Raw genomic sequence first — 16,930 nt, forward strand, 5'->3', positions numbered from 1 at the left:
TACCGAAGATCAATTTAGTATATACTAAGCAGGGATTTCAACAGGTTGCACTCACACAACCGAACCAGGTATAGGGTATTGTTCGACTAGTAGTGTTGTTTTTGAGTTTCATAGATAAACATATTAAGGACAGAGATCCTGCGTGGGGAGCATGAACCCAGTGACTCCCATTGTTGATTTAACAATTGGCACTCTTATTTATGACGTCAGCAATCACCCGAGACTCTTGCTATGAGCTGTCTAGGCTATGGAAGCCCCTTGAGTTCACCAACTCTGAATTTGTTTAGTCAAGGCCATATCCCAGTGGAGGTTCCTTCCTCCCTTCAGAGAAAGGCGCCTCTCTCCTTGATGGCCTGATCCTTCTGCTGGGGTGTTGTTCACCAGGATCCTTCATTTAGATTGTTTTTTGCCAAACTCTTTTAATGAAGCGTTTTCTCTCCTTCTTTCCATGCAATTATTCTCTACATTTTCTCCTTCCAGTCTTAACCCTTCCTTTCTAGTCTGCTTAATGGAATTTTCCACCTTTCCCCCAAACAAGCAAATAAAAACCCTCAAATATTAGAGTTCTTCTAGGTTGTGTTTTGCTTCTGGCCTTTCTTCTCTGACTACCTCATTCACAGCCTTCTGCCACACTGAGGCCTTAGTGACTCCCATGTCTGTATCTCTAGATCCATATTTCTAGCTGACTATAGATATCTTTGCTTGGATGCCCTGCAGGCATCTCTAACTTAGCATGCCCAAAGTTTATCTCAGACTCTCCCCTCCCAAAACCCGCTCCTCCTTGTTCATTGCCTATCTCTGGGAGTGGTACCACTCTCCACCCAGGAACCTGTGCCAGAAAACTGGGTGTCATCGTCAATTCCTCCCTCTCCACATTTAACAGGCCATGAAGTTCTCTTAATTCTACATTAGAAATGTTTCTACAACCCAATGTCTCCTCTTTCAGCCCCAACCAAAGCCTTCCCATGAGCTCTTACTCATGTTGTTATTACCAGTAACTTAGCAGGTTCTCCTAAAACACCAGGCTTGCCTGTCTCCAGTTCTTTTCTTAAAGTAGGGATTATCAGACTTTGGGATGTTGCTATTTAGAAAAGTTTAAAACATGTTTTTGAGAACTGCCATAGATTGTCTTCTAAAAATTTTTATGAAGGCACAAAAAGCCAGTATCAACTACTTTCCCTGTCATTTCCTTATAATAAAGCAAAAAGATGGTTTAACTTGAAAAAATAGAAAATGCCATGTTCTCAGGTTAGGAGAGAGTTCTTTAAAATTTTTTGGCTTTTTAAAGGAAGTAGTTTTCTGAATGAGAAACACTAGTCTAGGGTCTAGACTCCCATTGGAGTAATCTTTTTTTTTTAAAGATTTATTTATTTATTTGAAAAGCAGAGCTACAGAGAGAGAGAAAGAGAGACAGAGAGAGAGAGAGAATGAGAGAGAGTGAGAGATAAGAGAGAGAGAGAGAGATCTTTGATCTGCTGGTTCACTCCCCAACTAGCCACAGTGGCTGAAGCTGTGCCTATCCAGAGCCAGGAGCCAGGAGCTTCTTCTGGGTCTCCCATATGGGTGCAGGGGCCCAAGGACTTGGGCCATCTTCTATTGCTTTCCCAGGATGTTGCAGAGAGCTGGATTGGAAGGGGAGCAGCCTGGACTCCAATCAGTGCCCATATTGGATGCCAGCACTGCAGGTGGCAGCTTTATCCTCTATGCCACAGCGTTGGCCCCTGGAGTGATCTTTTGCAGAGCAAAATAACCAGGTCATTCCCTAGCTTGAAAATCTGCATTACAGAAATATTTTAAATTATCTATGTAATCTACATACATGTAATTTTTTTTTGACAGGCAGAGTTAGTGAGAGAGAGAGACAGAGAGAAAGGTCTTCCTTCCGTTGGTTCACCCCCCAAATGGCCGCTACGGCTGGTGCGCTGCGCCAATCCGAAGCCAGGAGCCAGGTGCTTCTTCCTGGCCTCCCATGTGGGTGCAGGGCCCAAGCACTTGGGCCATCCTCCACTGCCTTCCTGGGCCACAGCAGAGAGCTGGACTGGAAGAGGAGCAGCTGGGACAGAATAGATTCCGGCGCCCCAAATGGGACTAGAATCCGGTTGGTTGGTTGATCCTCCGCCTGCAGCGCTGGCATCCCATATGGGCACCAGGTTCTAGTTCTGGTTGCTCCTCTTCCAGTCCAGCTCTCTGCTGTGGCCTGGGAGGGCAGTGGAGGATGGCCCAAGTGCTTGGGCCCTGCACCCACATGGGAGACCAGGAAGAAGCACCTGGCTCCTGGCTTCGGATCGGCGCAGTGCTGGCTGCAGGGGCCATTTGGGGAGTGAACCAACAGAAGGAAGACCTACCTTTCTGTCTCTCTCTCTCTCACTGTCTGTAACTCTACCTGTAAAATAAATTTTAAAAAATTATATAAAAATTTACTTTTTATTTATTTGAAAAGCTGAGTTACAGACAGATGGAGAGAGAGAGAGAGAGAGAGAAGAGAGAAATATCTTCCATCTGCTAGTTTACTTCCCACAAGGCTGCAGCTTGCTAGGACTGGGCCAGGCTGAAGCCAGGAGCCACGAACTCCATCTGGATCTCCCATGTGGGTGGCAGGGGTGCAAGCACTTGGGCCATCTTCTGCTGCTTTCCCAGGCACATTAGCAGGGAGCAGGTTTGGAAGTAGAGCAACCGGGACTTGAACCAGTGCTCATAATGGATGCTGGCATGAAAGATGTTAGCTTAACCTGCTGTGCCACAAAGCCAGCCCCTTAACCAGTGTGTAATGGCTAAACAGTATTAATTGCACTGGCGCGTCAAAGATGTCCATTGAATCTTTTATTAGGCCTTTGAGACTTTTTTTTCCAATATTAAAATTTACATACACTTTACTACTTATCACCCTGAGTCCTTATTATAAAACCATACTCCTTAGGGCCTTTCACACTTTGATTTTAATTTGCTTCCTCCTCAGCAACACCCTAACTTGTCAACATGCCACATTCTTTCACACCAGTTTCTCGGCTGGGAACAACTCCCTCCTCACTCCTTACAGGACGACATCTGGCAATGTTCATGTTGTAGACTGAACTGTGCCCCCTCAAATGTATTTCTTGAAGCCCTAATCCCCAGTGTGACTCTATTTGGGGAGGTAATTAAGTGAGGTCCTAAGAGCGGGGCATACTCCTTTGCAATGTGGACCTTAGAAGAAGTGCTGTGTACCCCAGGGACAACAAAGCCATCTACAAGACGGGAGAGAGGCTGCCCCAGAAGCCAACCTGGATGGAACCTTGCTCAGGCCCCAGCTTTTTCTTTAGTCCTTCATGGTCACCTGCCACCCTCACCTCTCCACTTGAGTTCTCAAGATGCCTCAAACTCAGCAGGCCCAACGTCAGCTACATGGTCTTCCCTTTCCAATCTGGGAATATTTTCCTATCTCTGTCATTTACGTTACTGTCGGTCCAGTTTCACTGGCACAGACCTCTTTAATATCTCCTTCTCCCTCATCAGCCATGTACACTTCATTACCGAGCCCTGCCCATTTATCTGCCAAATGTCCCTTCAATCTGTTCATGTCTCATCGTATACATTATCACTGTGGCTGGAGCTGCCATCATCTCTTGCCTGGCTGACTGTAAAAGCCTCTAACCTAGTTGTCCTGCTTATTTTGGCTACTCTCAAATCTGCTCGGTTCCCCGGAGCCACAGTGATCTTTCTAGAATCTGGTCATGCTAACTAAATCTCATCAGGTCACCTGTCCTCTCACCCATTAACGTTCTTTACGGGGTTGCCATAGCTCTTAGGACAAAGGACAGAGCGCTTCAAATGGTATAAAAGGCCCTGTGATCTCTCCTCTCACCTTTATCCTTTGAAAAGTATCATTTTATCACACTCACTCTTTCCTCTACCTTTTTGTATTTTAGTCATTCTGACATTGTTCTGTTCAATGTCATATTCCTTCCTGTTTTACATATGAGAAACCAAGTCTCAGAAAAGATTATTTGAGCAGTGCAGAGACACAAGTAATAGCTAAATGACCACTCTAATACTAGAATCTGGCTCTTATTTTTCATTTTTCCTCTTTTAGATACAATGAAGCTCTTTACTTTGCCAAGAACACTTGCCCTCTGCAGCCCCCGCATCCCCTACTTCGCCCTCTGATCTCAGCCTACTTGCCACTTCTTCAGGGAGGTTTTCCTGGACCATCCCACCTAGGTAAGTCTCCTTGGAACTTGCTCTCATAGCACTAGTTGTAAATTTACCATCATTAACGTCATTGTTTAACATCTGTTTTTGTTCATTGGCCCCATGATGACAAAAAGCCTATTTTTGCATTGATATATTGCTAGATCCAGGTACATTTCAGGCTTTGAATGAATGGTTGCATGGCTGGCTGCCTGGCTGCAAAGAACAGCCCAGATGCAAGGGAGAGCCTGAATGAAATGTTCCATGAGCAGAATGAGTTTTGAGAGCTGGAGCCTGAAAAAGAATTGGAGTGACTGGAGAAGCAGGCAAAGGCCAGCTCAGGCTTGGCATGTCCAAGAATGTTCTATAAATGGTAGCTACCTACTTTTTTGATACTACATTTAGTTTATCAACCTCTATATTGCTAGCTCTCAATCAGAGAAAGCAATTTAAAATATGCTTAGAGAAATCCCCTGTTTAAAATCTGGGAAGGGGTGGGTGTTCGGTGCAGTGGTTTAGACCCTGCTTGGTATGCTCACATGCCATATAAGACAGCCTGGGGTGCAGTCCTGACTCTGAGTCTTTCAGCTTTCTGCTAATGCCTATTGTGGGAGGCAGCAGGTGATGTCACAATTGGGGTCCATGTCACCCACTTGGTTGACTCAGATGGAGTTCCTGGCCTCTAGCTTTAGCATAGCCCAGCTCTGGCTGTGGTAGGCATTTGAGAAGTGAACCAGTGGGTGAAAATCTTACTCTCTCCCTTTCTGTCTGTCTTTTAAACAAAATAATAATAAAAATCAGCAAATTTTTTAAAAGTCACAAAATTGTTAAAAAAGAAAACATTAACAAAATTAATGAAAACAAATAACCTTTCTATTGTAGACAGTCATACTTAGTAGAAATCAGTTGGTGCAACCAATCACCATACACGTACCCAGATGAAATCTCCAACTGCCCTTTGAACAGGGACTAAGAAAAGACTAAAATGGGCATTCTGAGGAAACGTCTTAGTCCAAAAGAAAGGTGATCAGAAATAGAGAAATTGGAATGTGAGCTTCCGTATGAACGGGGAAGGATGTGTGTCCCCGTGTAGGAGAGCCTGTAACTCTCACCATGAATTGGTCAGTGACACGAGCGTGGGGAGACTCCATGGTGAACCGTCTGGGGTTTGGGGTGCAGGAACGAACACAGTATCCCAGCTTCCAGAATACCTCCTGAATGTCCCGGCAGCCTGGCTGTGAGCTGTGATTGCATCAAACAGTCCTTTCTGGTCATAAAAAACGAATGTATGTAAGTGAACACTTTTTAAAAAAAAAATAATTTTTAAAGGCTTATTTGAAAGTCAGAGTTACAGGGAGGGAGAGATCTTCCATCAGTTGGTTCACTCCCCAGATGGCGACAACGACAGGGATAAGGAGCTTCATCCAGCTCTCTCAGTTGGGGCAAGGACCCAAACACTTGGGCCATCTTCGACTGCTTTCCCAGGCCATTAGCAGGGAGCCGGATCAGAAGAGGAGCAGCCAGGACCGAATCCATCCGGAGGCGCCTAAGGTGTGCCTGCGTCGCAGGCGGCGGCTTTACCGGGTAAGCTCACAACTCCAGCCCCTGAACACATTTTTGTGCTGCTTCCTCTCTTGCTTCTCGTGCGATTTCTAAAACGTTTCGGTTCCAGCAGAGTCGCCCCTCGCTCTTGCAGGCTACTCCTCTCCACAGACACGCACTGAAATTTCCGGCTCGGTCTCCTTTCGCGTTGACCCTACGTCAGCGGATTTGCAATGGGAATGCCCGAGCCGTGCGTGGCCTGGCCCAAGCTTACCGCTATGAGACCCGCCCAGGACCCACCCGTGGCTCCTAGAAGACGCCAGGCGCTGGCCAGCCCCGGGCTAGCCGAGCCCCGGCGGGCGGGTCCTCCGCCGTCCCAGCATTCCCTGCGCCCTACCATCGAGAGCAGCTTCCGGCGTTGCTGGGGGAGAAGAAGGATCGGGCCCTCGCCGCTCTGTCTCACTCCCTCGCGAGCTCTCGGGCAACATGGCGGGCGTGGAGGAGGCAGCGGCCTCCGGGAGCCACCTGAATGGCGACCTGGGCCCGGACGACCGCGAGGACGAAGCTGCGTCTACGGCTGAGGAAGCAGCCAAGAAAAAAAGACGGAAGAAGAAGAAGAGTAAAGGGACTGCCGCAGGTAAAAGGAGCCTTAGGTTTTCCCAGCAGCGGCCAGGAATGGCTGAACGACTTGGCTCAGGCCTGGCGGGGTGGCAGGGACCCATCACCCGGAATCCCGGGCTCGACTCTTCCCTGGTCTCGGAGGGTGGCAAGACCGGGCTGGAGATGCCCAGTCCCTGGGAAAGGCGGTTTCTCCCATGCGACTGGCGGTCTGGTGGGGGTAGGGTGGGAGGCACAGGAGTGCCTCGGCCTCTCGTGTGGCGCTCCGGGGTGTCTGGGCCCGAGCCCGTCCCTTGCCGGAACTCAGATCCCCCTCCCCCGGAGCCGGGTTCTCGCCCGCACGCCGCTTCTTCGCGGGAGCATCCTGGGACACGTTTTCGTCGGGGGTGGCCTTGGGATGGGCACGTGGATTGCTTGCCCTCACCTTCGCGCCGCTTCGTGCGCTTCGGGGCTGTGTGCCCGCGCGCTCGTGTCTCCGAGTGGGAACTGCAGGGGTGGTGGTGGTGGTGGGACGGGTTTTCAGTTACTTAATCCCGTGCGCGGCGGCGTCCAGCTTCTTAGGGCCTTTGGGCCCGAGTGGTGAAGGCACCGGCAGACTGCAGATAGGATATTCTGTGTCCCGGAATGGAACTTCTCGGGCGGTAAAACCTCTAAATCCCCCGGTAAGGCTACGAAAACAGCTTGCCTTACAGTTGGCTGGGTCATATTATGAGCTGGGAACCGAAATGTTGCATTTGGAGAAGCCAGTGTTTTTGTTGCGGACACTCCCTCATTTTAAGGGGAAAAAATTATTTCTACCTGATTCTAATTAAAGTCAGCCAAAGAAAAACGGGGAGCCCAGAGTTGTTGAATGTGAAGTGGAGAGAGGTTGGAGAGGGCTAGTCTGCAACTTTTTGATGAGGTGGGAGTGAAAGAGGGAGACTCGTAGCGCTGCTGGGTTCTTCCAGGGCAAAATGTAACCCTGCGACACCCTCTGGGGTTGTTCATGGCTTTCGGATGAAGAACCAGCTCTGTAGTTTGTCCTTTAAGGTTCAGGAGACTGATCCTAGTGTGTTTTTAACAGTCGGGTCTCTTCATATGAATCCTGTTCGGTAGCCGCTATGTCACTTCATTGTGTGCTGTCTAGTATAACTTTTTCCTTCCACACCTACACAGTGCTTCTGCAGCTGTTTTGCAGTCACTTCCAGGGCAGGACCTGGGTCTTGTGTTTAAGTATTCAGAAATTTTGTTTTGTAGTATTGGACTGTCTTTTACTACCTATTTTGATTTTACTATCTTCACAAAGCCCAGGGTGTTCCGTGAGAATCCTCTTTTTCCTAAGGCCTTCAGCACTTATTGCCTGTCTTAAGTATTTGATAGTTTTTGTTGAGTACTTTTAAAAGTTAAACTACTTAAAGATAGGGATTAAGTCACACTTTTGTTTATTTTAGCTAGAGAATATTTTGTTGTGTGAATTGTTGAATGGACAGTAGGTATTGAAAATGTTTTTATTGTCATTCAAGAAGTTGTTACATTCACAATGTTTTGTACCTGAGCACTTAACAAGATTTGTGAGTTCTCCGGAATCCTTTGAACATACTCAGGAGGGGTCATATCTTTATTATATTTGACATATGCTATTTTGTTTAATCAACAGGGCAACAGGAACCTGATAAAGAATCAGGAGCTTCAGTGGATGAGGTAGCAAAACAATTGGAAAGACAAGCTTTGGAAGAAAAAGAAAGAGATGACGATGATGAAGGTAAATGGTTAATTTGACATTCTTTACACAACATTGATTTTATTTGTCCATACAAGCTGTTCTTTGACGTTTTGCTTGTTAAAATCTCAATTACAGCCATAAATAAAAAGGAAAAGGTATTAGAGGTATTAGCAACTGCTTAAAAAGATCTGTTGAATGCTACTCAAGTAGTACAAACCTCAGTTTTTTTTTTGGACAGGCAGAGTGGACAGTGAGAGAGAGAGACAGAGAGAAAGGTCTTCCTTTGCCGTTGGTTCACCCTCCAATGGCCGCCGCGGCTGGCGCGCTGCGGCCGGCGCGCTGCGGCCGGCGCACTGCACTGATCCGATGGCAGGAACCAGGCACCTATCCTGGTCTCCCATGGGGTGCAGGGCCCAAGTACTTGGGCCATCCTCCACTGCACTCCCTGGCCACAGCAGAGAGCTAGCTTGAAGAGGGGCAACCGGGACAGAATCCGGCGCCCCGACCGGGACTAGAACCCGGTGTGCCGGCGCCGCAAGGCGGAGGATTAGCCTAGTGAGCCGCGGCGCCGGCCCCAAACCTCAGTTAAAAAATTTGCTTGGTAGAACGCCAAGTGTGTTGAGTGAGTATTAATAAGGTTAAATGGAGAGGGGGTATTTAATATTTATGAACACAACTATTATGTATTAGTAGTTTTCACATGCATTCTCATTTTAACCTTACAAAGCCAGGCAAAACAAAGCAGATGCTCTTCTCATTTCATAAGATAGAGAAATTGTGGTTGTGTGATTTTCCTGGGGTGACACAGCTGGTATGTCTAAAATAGAGCCAGAATCTCAGAGCTAGTGCCTGGTCCCCAGTCTGTATTTTTTTTTTTTTTTTTAAGATTTTGTTTATTTATTTATTTATTTGAAAGGCAAAGTTAGAGAGACAGAGAGGTCTTCCATCTACTGGTTCATTCCCCAAATGGCCACAATGGCTAGAGCTGAGCTGATCTGAGGCTAGGAGCTGGGAGCCTCTTTGGGTCTCTTACATGGGTGCGGAGGCCCAAGGACTTGAGCCGCCATCTGCTGCTTTCCCAGATGCATTAGGGAGCTGGATTGGAAGTGGAGCAGCCACGGCGCCCACATGAGATGCCAGTGCTGCAGGCTGGGGCTTTAACCCACTATGCCACAGCACTGGCCCTGCTGGTCTGTTCCTTTTACTCTCTGTACCGAAGCTGCCTCTCTCTCTCTCTCTCTCTCTCTCTCTCTCTCTTTTTTTTTTTTTTTTTTAATTTATTTATTTACTTGAAAGAGTTACACACAGAGAGAGAAGGAGAGGCAGAGAGAGGGACAGGTCTTCCATCTGCTGGTTCACTCCCCAGATAGCCACGATGTCCAGAGCTGTGCCAATCCAAAGCCAGGAGCTTCTTCCAGGTCTCCCATGTGGGTGCAGGGGCCCAAGGACTTGGGCCATCTTCCACTGCTTTCCCAGGCCATAGCAGAGAGCTGGATCGGAAGTAGAGCAGCCAAGTCTCGAACTGGTGCCCATATGGGATGCTGGCACTGCAGGCGGCGGCTTTACCTGCTACGCCACGGTAGCGGTCCCTCTCTTCATTCTTTTTTTTTTTTTTTTTTTTGACAGGCAGAGTGGACAGTGAGAGAGAGAGACAGAGAGAAAGGTCTTCCTTTGCCGTTGGTTCACCCTCCAATGGCCGCCGCGGCTGGCGCGCTGCGGCCGGCGCACCACGCTGATCCGATGTCAGGAACCAAGAGCCAGGTGCTTTTCCTGGTCTCCCATGGGGTGCAGGGCCCAAGCACCTGGGCCATCCTCCACTGCACTCCCTGGCCACAGCAGAGGGCTGGCCTGGAAGAGGGGCAACCGGGACAGAATCCGGCGCCCCGACCGGGACTAGAACCCGGTGTGCCGGCGCCGCTAGGCGGAGGATTAGCCTAGTGAGCCGCGGTGCCGGCCCCCTCTCTTCATTCTTAAAGGATCTCATTGGAGTGTTTCTAAACTCTTATAATAAATTTCCTGGCTTGGGATGGATGTTCAGCCTAAGTGGTTAAGATGTCTGTGTCCTATCTTGGAGTACCTGGGTTTGATACCTGGCTACAACTCCTGACTCCAGATTTGTGCTAATGCAGTCCCTGGGGGAAGCTTGATGGCTTAGATTAAGGGGGTGCTGCCATCCATATGGGAGATGATGGGTTGAGTTCCCAGCTCTCAGCCTAGGCCTGCCCTGGCCTACTCTGGATGTTAATAAGCATTTGGGGAGTGAACTAGCTAATGGAAATAGTGTCCATCTCTATCTCCCTCTCCAATAATTTTTTTAAAAAATACACAAATTAGGCTTCAGGAAAATTGAAAACTTAAATAATAATATAAATTCCCTGGCCCTGGCTCCTTGTGAATATTTGGGTGCTGTAAGATTTCTTTTAAGGCAGCAACTATTACAATTCTCCTAGTTGATGCTATCTGTAAGACAGTGGAGGGAGAGACTGGTAGGTAAGAGAACTGTGACTTTATGTAGCCTCTGCAGAAAAGGAGGTGGACTTCCTTCTTTGGATTTGTAGCTGCTGTGACCAACTGCTCTACTTTGAGTATTATTCTCTTAGGGTTCTGCCTCTCGGTTAACAGCAGGGACTGTATTTTAATTATTGTGTTAGGGTAATGTGGAGTAATTGTTTTTCCTTTAGCAAGATGTGTTCTCTGCTTTTAGGAAGCTTACAGTCAACATTTAATGGAAAGTGTGCCAGGATTCAAGATAATTATGAATTTTTAGCTTTCCTGTTTCCTTAAGCAAACATCTTCCTACTTGTGCTTCAGGTTATGAATATATTTTGAACTCTTAACAAGAAAGACATTTGTAAATTCAAGGTAACCTGAGGTTGCTATAGGCCTACTGTATGGCGAATATCACAGTGCTGATCTTGAAGTGGGCTCTACTCCGTGCCCCTCTACAAGATTGTATGAATCTCTTGACCATGAAAGTGAAATTGTTTTGCTTCTCACGTTGAAAATCTTCAATGTGTAAAGATTTTAGGAATATTGACCATTTTCTCCAGTTGGCAGCTATTCATTTCCCTAATTCATTTCGGTAAAATCAAGCAGTGCTGCTTATGTGACTGAGAGGTCTTTGAGGGATGGAAGCTGGTATTCCAGAATTATTTTCCTAAAAGAAAACTTGTTCTGATGGAGAGACAAAACATACCAGTGAGAAGTGTTCTGGTACTGCAGTGAGATTTATTGAGATTTGGAGGTGGGGCTGTGCCCTGAATCCTCGGGAGCGTCCATTAGAAGGGATGGGGCTTGAGTAAAACCACGTGGAAGAGACCGTTTTGAGTAGGTACAATGCTGAGAAGGTATTGCAGAGTATAAGATGATTCATCAAGGAAATCTGTGAGCATTTTTAAGAATGCTATGAAAAATATTTTAGGCTTTGTAGAGCAGGGGACATATACAGAAAAGGCAGAGTGATCATTTTGGAGGTCATTGGTAATAGCCCAAGCATGTGATAATAAAGAGAAAGGAAAGGTCCAGTAGAAGAATAGAGATTTTCAGTCTGGGGAGCAGAAAGGCGAGGCATTAGTAGAGTCCAGTGGTTCGAACTTGTGTAAGAGATTGTTGGTGCTGTTGATTGAAATAGTATAGTGAAGCTGCAGGAGAGAGCTAGCTAGAGTTTAGGGAAGGGGATTTGCAGGCAGAGAAGAAGGTATTGAGTTTAATTTTAGATGTGTTTAATTTGAAACTAGGTATATCAATGAGGAAAAAGTGATCTATGGGATCAAATTATTATTCAATAAATTTTAAGTCACGTTCACTAACATGATTTGCCAAAAGTACTATGAGGGTGCTTGAAAAAAATCTGGAAAGGGAAATTAAAAGATAAGTAAGTTTTGGTGCAAAAATTTTTAAAATCCATTCATTTAAAGGTATTCAAAAACTTCATGAATAACATGTGTTATCAGGAAGGTATGCATGAATTTCAAATTTTTTTGCATCAAAAGCACCTTTTAATTCCGTTTTTCTTTGAACTTTTGGATGTATTCTATTTACCCTTTTTAGATTTGTAGTTGGTGAGTTTCAACAAACGTCTGCAGTTGTGTAAACACTGTTGAACAATATTATGATCCCTTTGTAGTCATTTCTGTTACTCTACACCGCCTTTGACAACCACTGATTTGTTTTCAGTCCCAAAGTTTTACCTTTTCTGGAATAACCTAAGTGGAATTATTCAGTATGCACAGGTTTTTTAATTTGTTTTCCTAAGCATCATAGTTTTCACAGGCATCCACTTGTTGCATCTGTATTCATAGTGTGGGGAGCAACTCAGACTAGACTAAGTTACTGGAATTAAGACTTATTCTATGCATCTGCTCTCCCACAATATGGCGCTGAGAAGGGAGAAACAGCCTCTACACAGCTGCTTCCAGTTCAACCAATAAACAGCAGGACCTGCTCCTGATTGGAGGAGAGCAGCCTACTCGGCGTGTGGGTAGCAGAGTTGGGATTGGTGGAAGAGGACTATAAAGGAGGAGAGAGACAACATGCACCAGGAACATCTATCTGAAGGAACACCTGTGCAGCCCCTGAGAGAGCCGGCCGGCGGTGTGCCGCTCCCCCGCGGAAGTGGGGAATGTGGCAGGGGGAACCGCCCTTCCACGGAGGTGGAAGGGACGGCAGCCAACCCAGGAAGAACCAGCAGCAAACCCGGGAAGGGCCGAGCAGACAAAAGAACAGCGCAGGGTCCTGTGTCGTTCCTCCACGAAGAGGGGGAGCGACACATAGTACATGTATTTTTTATTGGTGAATAAAAAATTTGTCTATCCACTAGCCAGTGGAAGTATATTTTGGTTTCTCTATTAGGTATAAAATTACTAGCAAAATTTTCATGCAGAACTTTATCTAGATATGTTTTCATTTCTGCTGAATAAGTGTATAGGAGTGGGATTACTAGTTATATTGTAAGTATATGTTTTTTTTTAATTAATTAATTTATTTGAAAGGCAGAGTTACGGGGTTGGGAGGATGGACAGAGAGAAGAGATGTCTTCCATCTCCCGCAAATGCCTGCAACCAGCAGAGCTGGGCCAATAGGAAGGCAGGAGCTTCTTTTGGGTCTCCCATGTTGGGGGCAGGGGCATTATCAGGGAGTTGGATCTAAAGTCCAGCAGCCAGAACTCAAAGTGGCTCCCGTATGAGATGCTTGCACTGCAGGTAACCCGCTGTGCCACAGTGCCAGCCCCAATTACCTGGCACTTAAGAACACAGATATTTAATGGAACAAAGAAGGGTATTTTTGGGGCCGGTGCTGTGGCTCAGCGGGTTAACGCCGCTGAAGTGCCAGCATCAGCATCCATATGGGTGCCGGTTCAGGTCCCAGATGCTCCAGTTCTGATCCAGCTCTCTGCTATGGCCTGGAAAAGCAGTGGAAGATGGCCCAAGTCCTTGGGCCCCTTCACCTGCATGGGAGGCCTGGAAGAAGCTCCTGGCTTCGGATTGGCGCAGCTCAATTGCAACCAATTGAGGAGTGAACCATCAGATGGAAGATCTCTCTCTCTCTCTGTAACTCTTTCAAATTAATAAATACATCTTTTTTTTTTAAAGTTATTGTTAATATTGTAAGGTAGAATATGTGATTTAGATTATATGACACATGAGGGACACTGAAAGTTGTGTTTTCCAAAAAATTATTTTTTCTTTTTTTAAATTTTAATTTATTTAAAGGCAGAGTCAGACAGATCTTCCACATTCTAGTCTGCTCCCCAAATGCTTACAACAGGCATGTCTGAGTCAGGCCAGAGACATGATCCTAGAACTCAGTATCCTCACGTGGCCACAGGGACCCAAGAACTTGGGCTGTCATCACCTGCTGCCTCTCATGGTGAGCATTAGCAGGAACCTGGAGCAGAAGCAAAGGAGCTGGGACTCAGGCCAGGCGTTGTGATGTGGGTGTGCCACCCAACCTCTTGGCCAGATACCTGCCTCAATTTTTTTGTTAGGTTTTTTAAACTTACAAACCAGTAATGATTAACTTAGCAATATTTATGTTTCCATTGCATCTTTCCTAGTAAGTAGCTGTTAATTTTATAATTAAACATAAGAAAGCAAATTTGTAAGTCAAAATTTGTCACATATTGTTCCACCTGTATAAGCCTCAGATAATGTTACCTGTCTCTTTATTAAACTGCTGCTCCTCTTTGTTATTTAAGAGAAAGACTAGGGGTGGTACTGTGGCACAGCTGATTAAGCCTCCTGGCATCCCATATTGGATCACTGGTTGGAGTCCCGGCTGCTCTGCTTCTGATCCAGCTCCCTGCTTATGTGCTCTGAAAAACAGTGGAAGATGGCCCAAGTACTTGGGTCCCTGCTGCCTGTGTGGAAGACCTGAATGGAGTTTCAGGCTCCTAGCTTCAGCCTTGCGCAGCTCTGGCTGTTTCAACCATTATGGGAGTGAACCAGCAGTTGGAAGATCTCATTCTCTCTCTGTCTCTCCCTCTATTATTCTACCCTTTAAATAATAATTTTTTAAAATATTTTACAATTTCTTTTTAATTTATTTGACAGATAAAGTTAGTGAGTGAGAGAGACAGAGAGAAAAGTCTTCTTTCCGTTGGTTCACCCCCACAAGTGGCCACAACGGCCAGAGCTACGCCGATCTGAAGCCAGGAGTCAGGTGCTTCTTCCTGGTCTCCACATGGGTGCAGAGGCCCAAGCACTTGGGCCATCCTCCACTGCCTTCCTGGGCCACAGCAGAGAGCTGGACTGGAAGAGGAGCAACCGGAATTAGAACCCGGCACCCATATGGGATTCTGGTGCCACAGGCGGAGGATTAACCAAGTGAGCCATGGCACCGGCCCCAAGAATAATTTTTTTTAAATAGAGAAAAGTTAAATACAAATAAGATAAAATCAACTAAATAATGTGTTGAATAGATTTACCACATGTTTGCTAGTATGATTAATTTAAGAAACAATGTCTAATCCTTTAGGAACCCACAGATGAATAGGGGTCAGTATAGACTAATGATTGCAGTTATGTGTGGTAACAAAGAATATTGTAGGTAGAGCAGTAAGATTTCTTTCATGGCACCTTTTTATTGATCCAGGAGTTAAAAGAGCATACTTTAATAAGAAAATTGAAGTCATTTGACATTAATAGGTGTGGATTTCAGTATCTAAAATTATCAGTGGGTTACTGCTATTAGGAAGAAGGTTTAAAAGAATACTTAGGTGGTGAGCACATTGGATCCTCCACTTTTGTTTGGTACAACATCCTATTTGTCCTTATTCTGAAACAATAAGCAGTGTTGTTGTGTAGATTTGGGTACTTCAAGTGGTGGCTTTCATTTATAGAGCAGCATTTTTAGAAATTCAGACATTTAGTTCCATTTTTATACCTTTATTTAAAATGTTTTAGATTACTGTATCATCTTGTCCTTAACCTTTTCTCAAAGTTATAGAGTATGAGCGTAGACTTCCTAGAACACTATTACAAAAACTCAAATTCATACCTGTTTTGGATATTCTCCCTGTTTTCCAAAGTAGTTGTTACCATGAATTTCTGGGCATCAGAATTGTGGTTTTTTGTTTTCTTTTTCTTTTAAAATTTATTTATGAGAGAGACAGATCAGTTATCTTCCACCTACTGGTTTACTCCCCCAAGTGGCTGCAGTGGCCTGAGCTGGGCCAAGCCGGGAGCCAGGAAATCCATCTGGGTCTCCCATGTGGATGCAGGAGCCCAAGCACCATGAGCTATCTTTCTCTGCTCTTCCACATGTACCATTAGGGAGCTGGATCAGAAATGGAGCAGCCAGGAATCGAACCAGTGCTCATGGGATGCCAGCATCACAGGTGGTGGCATAACCCACTGCGTCACAGTGTCAGTGCTGGGCATTGGATTTTTGCAAGTGTCTCAGAACTTTGAGCCTTGTAAAAGTATTTATTGGTATGCCTACTGACTTGGATACAGTTTGACCCAGGAAAAAAGTTTTTTTGACAACAACTGTAGATGGAAAGACATTTAAAATATGAGACTTCAGACTTGCTTTACTGGATTAGGAACCAGGTGACATATTCTTGGTCTAAGTCTACCATTTTCCAGTTGGGATTATGTTGGACAAAGACCTTAAACATTCCTCATTAGCTCATAGCATTGCTTTGAGGATTACGTGAGGTCATGAAATACAAGTATTTAACTGAAAAGCATATATAAACTTAAGTTGTGTTATATTAGATGACATCACAGGGGCATTATTTTTTTAAAATATTTATTTATTTATTTGAAAGTCAGAGTTACACAGAGAAAGAGAGGCAGAGAGAGAGACAGAGACAAAGAGAGACAGGTCTTCCATCCGCTGGTTTACTCCCCAGTTGGCTGCAGTGGCCAGAGCTGCACCAATCTGAAGACAGGAGCCAGGAGCTTCTTCCGGGTCTCCTATGCTGGTGCAGGGGGGCCCAAGGACTTGAGCCATCTTCTGCTGCTTTCCCAGGCCACAGCAGAGAGCTGGATTGGAAGTGGAGCCTCTGGGCCTCAAACCAGTTCCTATATAGGATGCTGGCACTGCAGGCAGCGGCTTTACCCCTACACCACAGTGCTGGAGGGGCATTATTGATATAAATGGACATTAGTTTTCTTAAAAGGAACTTTTTTAAAAAAAATAATTGATTTTGGGGCTGGCAAAGTAGTATGGAGGGTTAAATTACCACCTACAGCACCAACATCCCATATGGGTGCTGGTTCAAGTTCTGGCTGCTCTACTTCTGATCCAGCTCTCTGCTAATGCACCAAGGAAAGCAGATGATGACCAGAGTATTTGGTTTCATGCACCCGTGTGGGAGACCCAGATGAGGCTCCTGGCTCTTGACTTTGACCTGGCCCAGCCCTGGTTGTCATGGCCATTTGGGGAATGAACCAA

General features: G+C 45.7%; 1 protein-coding gene across 1 annotated transcript in view; it reads left to right on the top strand.

The window, feature by feature from the left end:
- Nucleotides 1–6,170: 6,170 nt before the first annotated feature.
- METAP2 (methionyl aminopeptidase 2) overlaps nt 6,171–16,930 on the top strand; it is a 33,558-nt gene continuing 22,798 nt past the window's right edge. The window contains exons 1-2 of the mRNA XM_008256902.5: nt 6,171–6,346; nt 7,964–8,068. Of these exons, the coding sequence (XP_008255124.2) occupies nt 6,196–6,346; nt 7,964–8,068 (256 nt within the window). The 5' untranslated portion in view covers nt 6,171–6,195. The remainder of the gene's footprint in view (nt 6,347–7,963; nt 8,069–16,930) is intronic.

This window comes from Oryctolagus cuniculus, chromosome 11, assembly GCF_051225735.1.
Source record: "Oryctolagus cuniculus isolate XC-2025 breed Fujian yellow rabbit chromosome 11, ASM5122573v1, whole genome shotgun sequence".
Classification (NCBI taxonomy): Eukaryota; Metazoa; Chordata; class Mammalia; order Lagomorpha; family Leporidae; genus Oryctolagus; species Oryctolagus cuniculus.